The 16,340-nt window shown below is 40.0% G+C and overlaps 1 protein-coding gene across 1 annotated transcript in view; it reads left to right on the top strand.

Annotated features, from left to right (window-relative positions):
• The window catches only part of DNMBP (dynamin binding protein), a 100,638-nt gene that overhangs the window by 38,770 nt on the left and 45,528 nt on the right, over positions 1–16,340 (top strand). Inside the window, exon 4 of the mRNA XM_081267538.1 lies at positions 1,434–3,440. Coding sequence (XP_081123664.1) covers positions 1,434–3,440 — 2,007 coding nt within the window. The remainder of the gene's footprint in view (positions 1–1,433; positions 3,441–16,340) is intronic.

The following is a 16,340-nucleotide window of genomic DNA, read 5'->3' as shown; positions in this document are numbered from 1 at the left end:
AATTAAATATTAAAACTGGGAATTAAAGTATTTATCAATTAACTAAAACTCATTACATATTAGCATAAATAGAATTTTTATTTTTTAAAAAAACTAACTTTCCAATCAAATTTAGCGAGGAATGACATTGGTTTACATTTTTATAAATCTTTTTAATGTTTGACTTAATGGAATAAAGCTGGATTTTCATACTTGCATCTGTATTTAATCTATTACAATATGTTGTTTTGTTAGGAGTGTATTCTAAAAAATCCAGCCTCACACAGATATGTAATGGGAGAGAGGAGTCTTTTAATAGTCTTTTCAGATAATTGTGAATATTTTTCTTTAACACTATACCAAAATGCAACAAATGGTAGTTTTTTTAAGGATTAATTGCAGTGTGGGAACTGAAATCATATCAGTGAACTTTTCATACTACTACACTAAAATCCATTAGTCTGTTTTGGTTTTAATGAATCTTTTAACCATGAATGATTTTATAATATCATGCATTGGATATGTAGAAAATATTGATTCAATGAGTTATTACCAAATGTGGGCCATTTTATTATACAACACCAGCAATTACACTTGTTAATATTTCTAGTGATCTCATCAGAAAAATATTCAACTATGGAAAGCTGTCAAGTTCATGGTTGTAGATAAGAGTTTTCCTTCTTATTTTAGCTTGGAAGTTGGAATTTTACCATGGGCAACAAATATTTTTGCTTATTTTCCTTGAGGTTACAGACTCATTTCTTCCCTTTTAGAGGAAGTGTCTCCAGGATATCCAGGCCTGAATAAACTGTCTGCCAGTCATTCTTTCACATAAAACAGTGTTGGGTGAAAAACAGCAGTTGGTTCAAGCATATAACTTGGCTCCTCAACTACTTTTCCTCAAGACAGACAGCAAAAGCTGTGTGTGTGTAATTCTCATGTTGTCACACAGAATGTTACAAAGGAAGCATTCTCAAGAGTTGAAATTTAATACAACAAATGTAACTTCATCAAGGATGTTCTTAACTGCAATTGGATTTGCTTTTTACACCATTGGACACTTGGTGGTGAAGAATACAGTGACTCTACTGCAACAGTTCTGTGTGCTTTGTTGCCGCTGCCTTGGTTTATGCATCACCAGCAGTTTTATCCCCATTGCTTTTATAGTCATTGCAAATGTCAATGCAGTGGAAAATGTGGATAAAGTATTCATTAGTTTTGACCTCACAGAAAGGATCTCAGGGACCCACCCCTAAGGTTCCATGGATCACTCTGAAAATCCTAGGTTTATAGGAATGTTTCCATTCATTCGATTATTACAAGTGTTCATGTTCTTAAAATTCTAGGTATGTATTTCCTTGATTCAGTCGATGTTTGAAGTGATGCCCTGCTCTATTGATTACAGTAATGCTCTGCTGGGATGATGACTGAGGTCATTCTTTCTCTTTCTTCAGGTGACCTGGTGATTCTTGATGGCACTTCCACTGGAGGCTGGCTGCAGGGCAGAAGCTGCTGGGGTGCCCGGGGCTTCTTCCCATCTTCGTGTGTCCGGGAGCTCTGCCTCTCATCTCAAAGCCGGCAGTGGCACTCACAGAGTACACAGCTTCAGATTCCTGAATATTCCATGGGTCAAGCGCGTGCCCTGATGGGGCTTTCTGCCCAGCTGGATGAGGAGCTGGACTTCAGGGAAGGGGATGTGATTACCATTATTGGAGTTCCTGAGCCAGGCTGGTTTGAGGGGGAGTTAGAGGGTCGAAGAGGCATTTTTCCAGAAGGTTTTGTAGAACTTTTGGGGCCTTTGAGGACTGTGGATGAGTTGGTAAGTGCTGGAAATGGAGAAGACTGCATTGCTAATGGTGAGGTAGATATTCCTCTTGGAGAAGAAGAAAGAGGGCCAGATGAGGAGGATGAGCAATCAGGGACCTATGGAATTGCCCTCTACAGATTCCAAGCCCTAGAGCCGAATGAGTTAGATTTCGAAGTAGGGGATAAAATTAGAATCCTGGCAACCTTGGAAGATGGCTGGCTAGAAGGATGGCTGAAGGGAAGAACAGGCATCTTTCCTCACAGATTTGTAAAGTTATGTCCTAACACCAGAGTGGAAGAAACCATGGCCCCACCCCAGGAAGGCAGCCTCACCAAGACCCCAGAAAGCTCTTTGGATGGTTTGGAGAACACAGTAGTAATGGAGGAACCAAGATGTGAATCTCTTGAGTACACAGCAGAGATGCCCAACTATGTGCTTTCTGAAACTTCTACTTCTCCCCTAGATCACCTGACTCCTGAATGTGATGTAAATAAAAACTCTGATCCAAGTGAAGTCTTCTCAGAAGGGTCCCCCAGAAGCCCAGGTGTAGAGCACATAGAGCCTGTTGCAAAAGACCCTTCTGTGACTGAACCTTTTGAGGTGGTCAATGGTATTTACTCCCAACCTCAGGTATCTTTTCATTGCCAATTGCAGAAAAACCAGTATTATTCTACTGTAGGAGGGAGCTACCAAAGTGCAGAACAGTTCTCTGGCCACTTTCCTCTAGAAGCCAGGACTAGAGACTATTCCAGCCTACCTCCCAAAGGAACGTATGCCCAGCAGAGATTTCTTCAGAAGCCAGAGCCTCCCCTTCACAGGGGCTCTTCCCTTGCAGCCTCAAGGGTAGCCAAACCCAGCCAATTGAGCCTTCAGCTCCAGGGTATGACAAGGTGTGTTAAAAAGCACCCAGCCTCCAAAGAAAATGCCTCCAGCTTCTGCTCCTCATCAGAGAGATCAGAGAGGAAGCCTAGTCCAAAAGGCCAGGGATCCACTATGGAAGTAACAGCACTTCCACAGGGAGATGGAAGCATTGACCTGGACTCTAAGTTGACACAACAGCTGATAGAGTTTGAGAAGAGCCTGTCAGGGCCTAGTACAGAGATAGAGAAAATTTCACGCCACTTTTCAATCACAGACTTTAACTCTGAGAAGGATATTGTCCGAGGTTCCTCAAAGTTAATTCCCCCACAGATGCTACCTGAGAGAAGAAAAGCCCTAAGGCCACCACCACCTCGACCCTGCACTCCATCATCCACTTCTTCCCACTTGCTGGTTGACCATAGCCCAAAACCTGCACCCCCCTTGGCTGTGAGGCCCTCTCGCCCAGCTCCCTTGCCTCCCTATGCACAGCAGAGGATGAATGCAGCCTCTCCCAAGCCCCTTTCCTGTCACCATCCTAGCTGGGACACTCTAGAGAAGGAAGACCCTGAGCATATGGAAAAGAGTCTAGACCAGACATCCCTGTGCCCCTTGGTACTAGTGAGGATCCAGGAAATGGAACAGGACTTGGACATGTACACCAGGGCTCAGGAGGAGCTGAACTTGATGCTGGACGAGAAGCAGGATGAATCCTTAAGGGCGGAGACCCTTGAGAATCTAGAGTTCTATGAGAATAACATTGAAAGTTTGAATCTGGAACTCCAGCAACTGAAAGGTGAGTGATGAGGAAAATAACGTGTACTTGTTTTTTGGCACCCACCAGTCCCAGTAACAGCCTGCCTTTGTGTTATAGGGGTTATTGCCATCTTTGATGACAGAATGAATTGTATTTTCATTACCTAGTTTCTTATTCTGTCACTACAATGAAATTGCTCAGTCTTGCTATATTCTATGACCAGTGTCCTTTGACCTCATTTGCTGCTTAAAGAAGTGCAAGACTTAGAGACACGTGTGTACCCCATTGACATGTGTACCTCCTCTGCAGCTATGATGTCCCTGGTGTAGTGCAGATGAGAAGTCCCTAAATATAACTTTCTTCATCAGGATCTATAAGGACTAAAGGCTTCCAGGCTGACTCTTGAGAAAATTACAACTTGTATCTCTGTGGTCCAAGGACTCATTTTCAGTAATAATAATTGCTAACATTTCTTAACTTACTAGTAAGTAAAGAGTCTTCATGGATTCCTTAAAGGTGTAGGGATAATTCATAAGGCTGCTTTAGGAAGGAAGAAACTAAGACTTACAGAGATTAATATGTCAAGGGAGCTGGGATTTAAGGTCATGCTTTTTACTACTACAGTTTATTACTTCCACTTTGCATATTCAAAAAATCATATTCTGAAGCCTCCAGTCTCTGGAGACTTCACATTGACCAGATTCAGAGGAAAAATAATTTATGGAGTAGGAAGAATAAGAGAGGGAGCCATGAGCAATTGGCCTCTGTCCCTAGGAGTTCATGACTGCTAGTCATCTTAGCATGTGTACAAGACCACTGAACCTACATGTCATCAGAAAAGGAAAAGATAAAAAGTAACCTGAGAATCTAGGAATTGCAGGATACTAATAAGAATAAAAGCAGAAGAATGGAGGTGCAGAGAGCTTAGGTCAAGTTGGCAGACTGAGGATGCAGACCTATCTCTTCTTCTACCTTAGATCTCTGAAAGAGAATAAGGAATGTGTAATTTTAAAATTTCCACAATAAAGAGTATTATTGGAATCAGGAATGGTGGTGTACACCTGTAATCCTAGCTATTCAGGCAGCTGAGGCAGGAGGACCCAAGTATAAGGCCATCCTCCGCAATTTAGTGAGATCTTGTCTCAAAAAAAGATTGAAAGGGCTGGGTATGTAGCTCCATGGTAGAGCACCTCTGTTCAATCCCCAGTACTGCAGGGGCAGTGGGGGGGGGTGCTATTAGAAGGCCAGAAACCAAGTAGTTTTTTAAAAGATGGAAAGCAGATAGTAGTGAAGACAGGGAGGAAACCTCTATCCAAAATATGCTCAGGAGAGGAGGACAGTTCTAAGGGAACTCCAATTCAGAGATATGGCATAGGAGGGGTCAATTAGGGAACAGTTGAGCCCCATCGTCACCTGTGCTGAATAGGAACAACAGCAACACTTGTCCTTGAGCACTAGATAGGTACATAGACATGTCCTTAAGAAGGTGTTCCTATAACATGCATACCTGAGCTCTTGGAGGAATACCAGGTACCTTGATGACTTTGGATTACAAAAAAAAAAAAAAAATTCTAAAGGAACCTTGGCTGGCTGTTGCATCCCCAAAGCCATAGCAAGTACTAGGGTCTTCTCTTGTTGACCATACTTAAAAGATTCAAGATACATTTGTAAACTATTCTTTCGTTGCATATACAGGTGAGAAAACTAAAGGCTCTCAAATTCCAGGTAGCAGGGACTTCCCAGAAACCACACTTTTTGGAATGAATCACGTTCCACTGAGCTATTTTTGTCTCCCATGCTTAAGAACACTGTGCCATGTGTTCAGAGGGACTCATGGATTAAGGGACTGGAAGTACTAAGTGATGACATTGCTGTTCTTGCTTATTCACCTGACCTTCTTTTTCAGGACTAGTTTAGTAATAATACAACCAGTATTGTTACTATGTATTTTTTTTTTAATTACTAAAAACTTCATACTGGAAAGCCCTACAGTAGGTAATTGGAGTCTCAATCATGAAGAATTTTAAAAATTCAAATCCCCAAATACAGCATTGGGGAAGTTAATGTGGTCTTATGTGTTGCTAGTCGGTGTATTGTTTATATCTGCTGTCAGTATGTTGAAATTACTTATTCCTTGCAATCACAGACGATGCCTCTTAAGGACCTCTTTTTTTGAATGTTCATGAATGTTATTTCCAACAATATAAATAGTCCCTCAAAAGGCAGAAATTCATCAGTTGGAGTACCAGGCTTTATTTCTGTAATCCAGTCCTGCATAATCTTTAATCTTGAAATTTAAAGGCCTAAGGTTTAAAGAATTTTCAATATTCTGATTCTAGTCAATATTATATTTAGTTGTTGGATGCCTACTGAAAAAACAGGTAATACCTATCAGTGTATCATTTCTCATACACCTGGTGTGGTGTTCCTCACATAGTAGGGGCTCATTAAATGCTTGATGTTATGGTTTGGATCTGAAATGTCCTCCAGAAGCTCATATATTAAAGACGTGGTCCCTGTTGCAGCAATGTCTGGAGGTGGGGCTTTTGGAAAGTGATTGGTTCACAAGGGCTTTTACCTCATCAGTGGATTAACCCATTGATGGCTGAATGGACTACTAGGAGGTGGTGGAAACTGTAGGCAGGTGGTTCCTGATTGGAGGAAGTAGGTCACTGGGAGTGTACCCTTGGGGGACTGTTCTTATCAATGGCCTCTTCCTATCCTCCCCTGCTTCCTGGCTGCCATGAGTTCTGCCTCACTCAGGTCCCGAAACAATGTAGCTGGCTAACTTTGGTCTGAACCTCTGAAACCATGAGCCAAAATAAACCTTTTTTCCTTCAAGTTGTTATGTCAGGTGTTTTAGTCACAGAGATGAAAAGCAGTCTACCACACCTGAGTAACTAAACGAGATTGGATTGAATGGCCTGTTCTACCTTGACTTCTTTCAGAATCTCCTGCCTCTGTTGTTGCTTTGACTTGGACTCCTGGGGAGCTGAGGAGGGTCAGTGTAGCGATGCCAGCTCCCTGATCAGACACAGTTAATGTAGCAAAATAATCCAATGCTGTACATGCCCACAGTGAGGCTCTTTAACTATTGTTACTTCTTAAGTCCCAGGAATTAAGAAGTCATGAAGGTTCATTTTCTAGAAGCTCTATTTGTTTTTCTTATCTGCTCTGTTACCTGTCATCTCCTGTTTCAGTGGTTGTTTATTTGTTTGTTTCCATAGTTGTTGGTGTATGATCCCAAAATACTAAACCTTAGTGGGCTATTTTGGGCAGCACATAGTTCTCATTCATGTGGTCTTGTATATCTGGCTGTCTTTCATTGTGTTGCTCATAGAACTTGGGAATTTTGGGGGACGGAGGGTATTAGGGATGAACTCAGGGGCACTTAACCATTGAGCCACACCCCCAGCCCTCTTTTGTATTTTATTTAGAGATAGGGTCTCTCTGAGTTGCTTAGCACCTCACTGTTGCTGAGGCCAGCTTTGAATCCCCCGTCCTCTTGTCTTAGCCTCCCAAGCTGCTGGGATTACAGGCGTGCACCCCCACAGCCAGCCAGAACTTGGGAAATTTTAAGACCTGAGATGAAGACACCTGACTCCAGAGATGATTTGTACTTGTTTCCGTCAGTTTGTGTCAGCTAATGTTTACAAATTCCTGAAGGATAGGTATCTTTGGGATTCAGGAACAAGAAATTGAAATTCTTGGTAATTCCCAAATTACAACTGATTTTGTATTTAAAAAAAAAAAAACTTTTCTGCTGTCATATATAAATTTTAAAAATTAATAAAAAAGAAAAAAGAACTCTTCATTTACATGCCCTGTAAATAATAATGGTAGTGGCCATAATAATCATCAGTGAATGGTTTTACTGTGCTAGGATTACACTAAAATTTTTAGAGACTTTTATACATATATGAAATAAAGGCATGGCTTATTGTTATTGTGAACCAAACTATTGTGACAGGATTGTATATTGTAGAACCATGTTAAAATGTTCCACACCTGATAATAGGCTTAAAAAAAACTTGATATTTTTAGAGCAGTTTTAGGTTCACAGCAAAATTGAGAGGAAGATATAGACATATTCCATATCTCTCTTCCCCCTATACATGTATAACTTCCCCCATTAACAACATTTCTGAAACATGTTTTACTTTTTATCTTAAAATAATTTTAGACTTATAGGAAATTTGCAAAAATAATAGAGTTCCCATGTACCTTTCACTAGCTTTCCCTAACTTTACCATCTTATGTGACTATAACATATTTAACAAAATCAGAAAATTAATGATAGTTGACATTTGATCATTTAAAATGTTAAAGGAACATTTAATATAAAATGTCCATTTAAAAGATTACACAATGTATTATATATGTATTGATTATTGATGTATTGAACCACCACATCATCCCCCTGTTCTGCCCCCCCCCTTTTTTGGGGGGCAGTACTTGGGACTTAACCCAGAGATACTCTGGGTTACATCTCCAGTCCTTTTTATGTTTTATTTTGAGACAGGGTCTTCTTAGGTTGCTGAGGCTGACCTTGAACTTGTGATCCTCCTGCCTGAGCCTCCCAAATTTTGGGGAGTACAGGTGTGCACCACAGAACTTGGCTAATATCTCATTAATAATATAATTTTGTATTTGTGTAATTTTGATGTTTTTATGTGTCAGTTAAAAATAAAATTTTAAGTCAAAAAATTTAAGTTCAACATTAAAAAAAAATTCCTGATTTAGAAATTCTGCAAAGAATCATGTGTTATAAACATGAGATTATAGCACAAAGATAATTATCTAAAATTTTAATTAAAATCTCCTTTTTCACATTTTATTTTAGGAGAATTAATTTATTATTACACATCCTATTAGTCAAGCTATTATAACCCATAACCAGAAACAATGGATTTTAAAAAATGGTATATACTTGGAAGATTTTTTTTTCCAGAAAACATTCTATTATGATTGTTTGCCAAACAAATGTGCAAATGGATCTTTTAGCCTTAACAATATGGAGCAATTGTGACATTCAAGATTGCAGCCCAGTGCATGGGATTCCAATAGTTAGGCTGAATGTAAGCTGCCTGTCAGGAAAATGGGACAGGTTTTAATGTTGTATGGTATATTTTATCATGAAATTTTTTTAACCCAAGTTAGGTCATTTATTTATTTTAATAATAGTTTAAATTTACTCATTTGCAGTGTGTGGGACAATAGTCCCTCCTTTCTCGAATTTTGTGATCTTTTTTAGCATACGTGACTGTAGTGGGTGAATGGTTTTCAAGGATGGATCAGGAGTTGGGTATGGTTGTGCACACCTACAATCCCAGTGACTCAGAGGGCTAAAGCAAGAGGATCCCAAGTTCAAGGCCAGTCTCAGCAACTTAGTGAGACCCCACTGCAAATGTTTAAAAAATTTTAAAAAGCACTGGGATGTAGCTTAGTGGTAAAGCACTCTCTATTCAATCCCCAGCACCACTTAAAAAAAAAGAAAATCCAAGAAACGATGGAATTACTTTTTTAAAAATACACATTTCCCAGGATAGCAGTAATACCTATTATTTTGTACTAAGGGATTCTCTAACAGCCTACTGATTAAAAAGCTTGCGTTTTGTTCAAAGTGCTTATAAATTCCATATTGAAAATTGTAAGAATAAAAGTAACCAAACTTAGAAAATATTTAAAGTTTTTACAAATTATCACAAATATTTAGTATTTAAAATTGCTCTTAAAATAGAATTTTAAATACACAAAATATTAGTTGCCCTGATAGTACTGATCTTTGTTTTGTGACTCATTTCAGACTGAAAAAGTTTTCATTTTACACTGCTGTTGGTTTGCTTGCTGAGTGGTAAGAAGGCATCTCTAGGTAGGGTGTTATGGTGCATTTTGCTTCATTTAATATTACTTTCTATTTTAGCAATGAAAATATTTCGTTTGCTTGTTCCGCCTTTTCCTTTGTCAGTGAAATTTATTATTTTTCCTAATTTACATTTAGTTTCTAATTTTGTATAGGACTATTTCAAAACAATATTGATATCTTTGCTTCTTCTGTTAAAATATTTACAGAGCACTGAGGGATGTAGCTCAGTGGTAAGCACTTCCTTGATATGTCTACTGCCTGAGTTCCATCCCCAACATCACAAACAAAAATTTACAGAGAAGGATGGAAGTGTAGCTCAGAGGTAGAATGTGTGCTTAGCATGTGCAAGGCCTGGATTCAATCCCAGCACCTCCCCCCAAAGTTTGCAAAAATATAACGCATAGCAAATATTAAATACTGAAAAACACTGGGCAAGCATTTTTGGGTAGTATTCAGATGAAAGAACATTCATCTAGAACTGCCAGTTTAAGGACTTTGTTTGTACCATCACTTACAAGATTTGTAAAGGTCATACTATGCAAATAAGCTTATTAACACTTAATCTATTTGCAAGAATGACTCACTGTTATCAGTGCACAGGGCCATGAACACACTTGCTCATAAATACACATGTAACATGGCAACAGTTGCAAGCAAAACTAACTGATTAGATCTTGCACACCTCTCACCATCCTACACACTCTCCTCCTGGGTAAAGGAGGTGTCAATAGCAATTCTTTATTCTCTGTGTTAGTATTTTCTCCTCTTGCTTTCAACTTAACATTAGTGGATTCCTTCAAACCCACAGTGTCTCTACACTTATTCTTGGCCGTTAATCTCACAAAAAACTTAGAATAAGATTTAGAAAAGACAGAACTTTTCCCAAAAATGCAGAGAAGAAATTTCCACATGGAAATATTAATTATTCTCAGCCCAGATCCAACTTACACCAATCCCAAGACTTAATGTGTCTTGTACCTTGGATGTCCAAGGGATCAGGACCCCAGCTGAAGAGGGTTAGTGCAATTTCAGTTTATCCTCAGGAGTCCTCTAGAAATTTAGCTTGTCATAGAGAAGGTCTCCCTTTGGACTCCTCACTTTGCAAAGGCTCTGGGCTTTGAGTTTTGACCTCTTTTCCTCAAAGCACCATTGAACAAAAGTTCAGGTTTTCAGGGACTGGCAAATGCCCTCACATGATGTAGTGTTTGTGGTTATTTACCTCTCTTTACATTCTGATTTTCCCTTTGATTTTAGCCTCTACTTCTTTACTTACTTGTCAGCATGATAGTTTTAAGCAAGTGGGGAGGGGGCTAAATATTTCCTCTAAATTTCTTAGCTTTTTTTCTATGAGATGGTTGGTCCAAATATTTAGACTTCACTTATTAGAAATTTAAAAGCCAGTGTTTGTCTCTAACTGAGAATTAGGAGTTTTACATTTGGGATTATAATACAGAGTAGGGGTAGAATATTAGATGGTATTGATGGCTGGTGTGTGTTGGGGAGTGAAAATGCTGTTCGGTGTGGGCTGCAGTGTGGGTTTCAGCTCAGTCTTTCATCCATTCAGGAAATACTCATTTAGTTTTACTGTCCTGCTGAGGGCAGGGTGCATAGCAGTGAACATTATGGATATACTTTCTGCCCTCAAGGAGCTTCCAGTGAAATTAGTTATTAATCAACAAACCCATTGACTTTGCAGGCAGTTCCAGCATTACAGGTTAGTCCTTCAGACACTTAGGTTTCCCAGCACATCTTACTTTTAGAAGCTCTGGTCAGAACCACCTAGTGTTTCCCTGAGGAAATCTCATTTAACATACCTCAGTCCTTTTCTATCTCTGGGTGAGGTTCACATACTTGAATTTGACAAACAGTCACAATGTGTATTCATTTCTTTATTTAGCAAATGTTTCTTGAGCACATACTGTGAGCCAAATGATGGCTACAGGTTGATTAGTAAAAACAACATAGTCATAGTATCATTCACATTTGTGTGTCTTGGAAACTCTATTAATCATACTGATGTGGACCTCTGTAGTTAATTGTGCCGTCTGTCTTGCTGCCTTTGAATCATGGCCATAGAGTTACTTTCCATGTGGGTCAGTGCCAGGACCCTATTGTTTCTCAATCAGTACAGTGTTTAATAAATTGTGGAGTGAATCACCCTCTCCCACATCAGGAACCTGGCTCCTGAGCTTCTCTTCCCAGCCTTTAAGGTAATGCCAAGAGGGAGGTTGGATAGAGATTCCCAGTTATTTTTAATGACATCTTGTAAATCAAATCAGAATATGTTTTTAAGGAAAGAATATTTTCAGCAAGATGTTAGATAGTTCATTAAAAAGAATCAGTCGGGGCTGGAGATGTGGCTCAAATGGTAGCGCGCTCGCCTGGCATGCATGTGGCTCAGGTTCGATCCTCCGCACCACATACAAACGAAGATGTTGTGTCTGCCGAAAACTAAAAAATAAATATTAAAAAAATTCTTTCTCTCTCTAAAAAAAATAATAAAATAAAAATAAAAATAAATAAAAAGAGTCAGTAGATTATCAAATTGGAGAATTATTGATAGGGAATCACAACTTCTTCACAGAAACCTGATATATAACATTCTAGGCAGATTTGTAAAAATTGAAATTGTAGTTTTTCTATATACAAAAGCAATTTGTCATTTTGACGACTCTTTGGAATACCTCAGAATTCTTTCCCAAACTAGCAAGTAGCTAAATCAATTTGGGGTCATTTAAGATGATAACAATTTATATAAAGGAAATAATATTTTTTTTCAGTTTGTCATAACATAAAAAAATAAAATAAAATAAAAGCACCCTTGACTTGTGCATCTGGTTCAGGGCATTGGCTCAGTACAAATGAGCTCAGTTACTTCTAATGGATTTTATTCCTCATATAAAATAACCACTGTCATCAAAACCTGTTAATAGGCAATGTTAATTCAAAACAGTAACCCATTTTTCCTTTTAGATTTAATACATGTCAAGAAATGTAGCTTAGAATGGCTGAGTTGTAATTGACCCATGAGTCACTGTTCTTAGCAGTTCATGGTATGGCTTTATGAACAATTCCTCAGCCTCAGTTTCAGGCACAGGGGAGAGAGCTGGAGTCATCCAGGCACTCCAAGTATCAGTTCAGATTTCACTGAGGCTTTGAAGTACACAGTAAAAGAATTTCAGTTAACCTGAGACCTTCAATCACAAGCATTTATTATTATGAAGAAAAGAAATCTATTATAGAGAAAAGAAATCAGAGAAGACCTTCTGGAAAGTGACATTTAAGTGAGAAGGCAGGTGAGAGGGTCTGGAGCCGGCTAAGCTATCTGGGGGGATGAAGGAGAATTGTTCCAGGAAGATAGGACAGCGAGTATGAGAGTGTCCTTAGTGTTTGAGGAACAGCACAGAGTGCAGGTCAGCCAGAACAGAACAGGCATGGTCATTCACAATTCACATTAAGAGAAGCTGTCAGAGTGTTTTGAGCAGGGGTAGTATGATCTCACAACTTAACCGAGGCAGGCTGGCTGCCGTATTGAGAGAAGAGACCCTGGGCAGAGGCAGAGAGACCAGTTAGGAGGCCAGTGCAGCCATTCAGACAGAAGCTCGGACCAGGCTGGTAGCAGCAGGGATGGGAGGTGCTCAGTTGAGATGTACTTTGAGTTAGAGCTGAAGGGACTTACTAGTGGATTAAATGTGAGGTATAAAAGAACGAAAAAAGCAAAGGACAACCCTGAGGTTGAGCACCTGGAAGGACAGGAGTTGCCATTAATCAAGGTAGTGAAGGCTACAGGAGGAGCTGGTTGGTGGAGAGGGTCCTAGGGCAGAGTCAGGAGTCAGTTTTGGTTAAATTGAGTTGCCATAAGACATCCAGGTTGAAATATTGATTGGGCAGTGTGACACAGCAACCAGAGTTCAGGGGTCAGGTTAGGAATGGAGATATGACTTTGGTAATTGAGAGCATGATGAGAAAACTGAGGTTTGCCTGTTATTTTCAGTGATAAGTGGTAAGACTCAGATTCCAATCTGGGTCTGTTTCTTTGTACAGTGTTATGTACAATTTTACTGTATCACACTGTAGGTGCTTAGGGGATCCCAAGGAACTCTTGCCAACTTTCAAACTAACTTATGCCATCATAACATATTTTAGTACTCTCTTCTGTTGAAAGCTGCTTGCTAGATTCAATATATTTATGGGTATAAAAGCGTTTATGTATGTGTTGATTTTTGTTTAGAGTATTTAATCCTTCCTTGCAGATATAGTCTTTTTTTTTTTTGGTACTAGGTATTGAACCCAGGAGCACTTAACCAATGAGCCACCCACAACCCTTTTTTAATATTTTATTTAGAGATGGGATCTTGCTGAGTTGCTTAGGGCCTCGCTAAGTTGCTGAGGCTGGTTTTGAACTCTCGATCCTCCTGCTTCAGCTTCCCAAACCGCTAGGATTATAGGGGTGTACCACCATGACTGGTGCAGATATACTTTTAACTGCTAGTTCATCCTGAAGTTTTCCAAAATGTTCCCCCATTCATGCCAGTGATACCCACGAGCTGCTCAGGTTTGTTTCTCGAGTTGAAACTTCCCTTGACTTGTAGCCCCTAAATTCATCTTAAGCTCTAATACTTCCTAAACTCTTCTTACAGTCCTGTCCCATGTAGAACATTCACCCTTAGAATACATCAGATTTTCCCCAAATACCTCTTGTTTTTCTATATTTTAGCCCTTTTATTTCCTTGCACAGCACCCCCAGACTCTTTCTCTGTTTCCATCATCTCTCTTTCCAGCCAGTCCTCCCTTTTGACCAGCACTTAGACTCTTCCTCTATTGGGGAACTTGTCTTTGGATCTCAGGTGCCTTTCTCCTCTCTCATTTCCAGGGACTGTGGTGCTGTTGTCATTCTAGGAGCAACATTAGCCATGAGGTGGGGTCTTCTTTAAGAACCCCCCCTTACCGCCCCCATTCCTTCTTAGGCTGAGCAGCAGCTGCATTGAACCTGAGTAGAAGCCCCCTTCCAAGCCACATCTACAGATTTTTCTTGAATTCCTATTGTGTGCTAGGTAATTTGGGCTATAGGAGAATTTTATCCAGAATCCAGCCCTGGGGCATTCCAGTGTTTAGAAGTGTGGAAGATGAGGGAGATGAGCCAGTAAAGGAGAAGGAGCAGCCAGACAAGCAGAAGGAAAGCAAGTGATTCTGTTACAGCTGAGAGGCCAAGTAAGATGAAGCCTAGAAACGATCATTGAGTTTGGTGACCTTGTCAGAGCAGTTTTACTGAATGGGATGAGAGCCCTATTGGAATGAATTCAAAAGAGAATGAGAGGTAATAAGTAGAAGCATTTAATATTCTACTTGCTCAAAATTCTTTCTCAGAGTTTCGCTATAAAAGAAAGCAAAGAAATGGGGTGGTGACTGGAAGGGACATTAGATGAAGGGGCTAGTGGAAGTTTATAAGATGGAAAACATTGCCCTGTGTTCCTAGGCTCCAGGGACTGATCCACTAGGGTAGGTATGTTCAAGATGCATGAGAAAGGGGCCTAACTCTTGGAGCATAGTGTGTGAGGGCCAGCAGGGGTGGGGTGCAGAGAACAGCAGAGAGATGGGCCTGGGAGTAGAACAGAGCTAGTTCCTCCAGATCAGATGGAAGCAGGGAGACAGCTAGGGGACAGATTGGGGTAGCATGGCAGATTTAATATTGAAAAAGTGAAGAGATTAAGTAACCTCCCCAGGATTATATAGCAAGTGAGTGGCAAAGTCAGGATTCAAGTCCAGGGCTTTCAAAATCTGTGGTCTTACTCTCCCAGAGACACTGCCCTCTACCAACTATCTAGAATGTACAAAATTAATGCTCCAAGCATTGATTCATTAAACATTAAGTACCTACTGTGTATCCCAGCTACAGAGTTGTGCTGGTCCCTGTCCTCTAGGACTTTTCACTACACTAAAAGGAGATGAGCAAATACAATGAACTAAATAGTATAGGTAAAAATGAGAAGTATTTTCAGGTTCCCTAGAAAACAGCAGGAACTGCAGGAATGAGAGTGTCACTAGGCAGTCTTAGGAAATGAGGAGCTGACCTTCAGCCTGGAGGAACAGCACCAGGTAATTTACAAATGTTCAAGAATTACTTGTTCTTGCTAGTTTTTTGATGTCATTTTCAATCTCCTCCATTTCTTCTTTTACTCTTTTTCTGCCTCTCCATCTTTTCTCTCTCTTTCCAAACCTGCTGCCCCATCTTCACTTGTAGACCACATGGCAGGACCTACCCACACTGGGAATTACCACATAGTCACTGGCTGATAACCCGCCCTCTAGTAGCAAATGACAAGCACCCTGGGCAGGATGCTGCTTGGGACTGTTGAAAAGAGCCTTTCCCTTGTGTAAAGAGAATGGGAAAGCTGGGAAAGATTGCATTTCACCAGCAATCCTGGCACCAGGAAAAGGAAAAAATTATTCTCTCCTTCTCTTGGCCACCATTGCTTTGTATAAAGATTTATTACTCAAAAATAGCAACCCGTTCATAGGGTTGTTTAGGATTTTTGTTGTTGTTTGTCTGGTACTAGGACCTGAATCCAGGGGTGCATCTTTAAGGCCCTAAAGGTAATAAGACTTAGAAAAGGAGAAGCAGAGAGAGCCCCCATAATATAACCAGCTATTCACTCCACTTATCTAACAACGATTTCTTTTGGCTCCACACCACCTCTTACTGAGCCATTCAGTCAGTACTGGACAATGTTCCTGTGTGGGTCTGCATGCTCATGTGTTGATAGTGAGGACTGGGCCTGAATGGGGAGGGGTGGGTAGTAGAGCAGGAGCAGAGACAAGATAGAAGGATAGTGTACATAGTGATCCTCTTCTGCGTTAGACCAGAGTAGGGTTTATTTGTTGGTTTAATTGGTTTGAGGGAGATTAAAGGGTTACTATCTCTAAAGGTAGTTCTCTTTGTCAAGTGTCATGAAGTCAAATGGATCCAGGTTCAAATCATGGCCACACTGTGTACTGTTAATGTGTCTTCGATGGGTTATTCAAACTCCCAGATTATTTTTTTTGTCTGTGGAAAAATAAGAATAATTACATGC

The sequence above is a fragment of the Spermophilus citellus genome, assembly GCF_964194105.1.
Source record: "Spermophilus citellus genome assembly, chromosome: 15".
NCBI lineage: Eukaryota > Metazoa > Chordata > Mammalia > Rodentia > Sciuridae > Spermophilus > Spermophilus citellus.
Note: the sequence above shows the minus strand (reverse complement) of the source record. Positions and strands in the feature narration are given on the sequence as shown.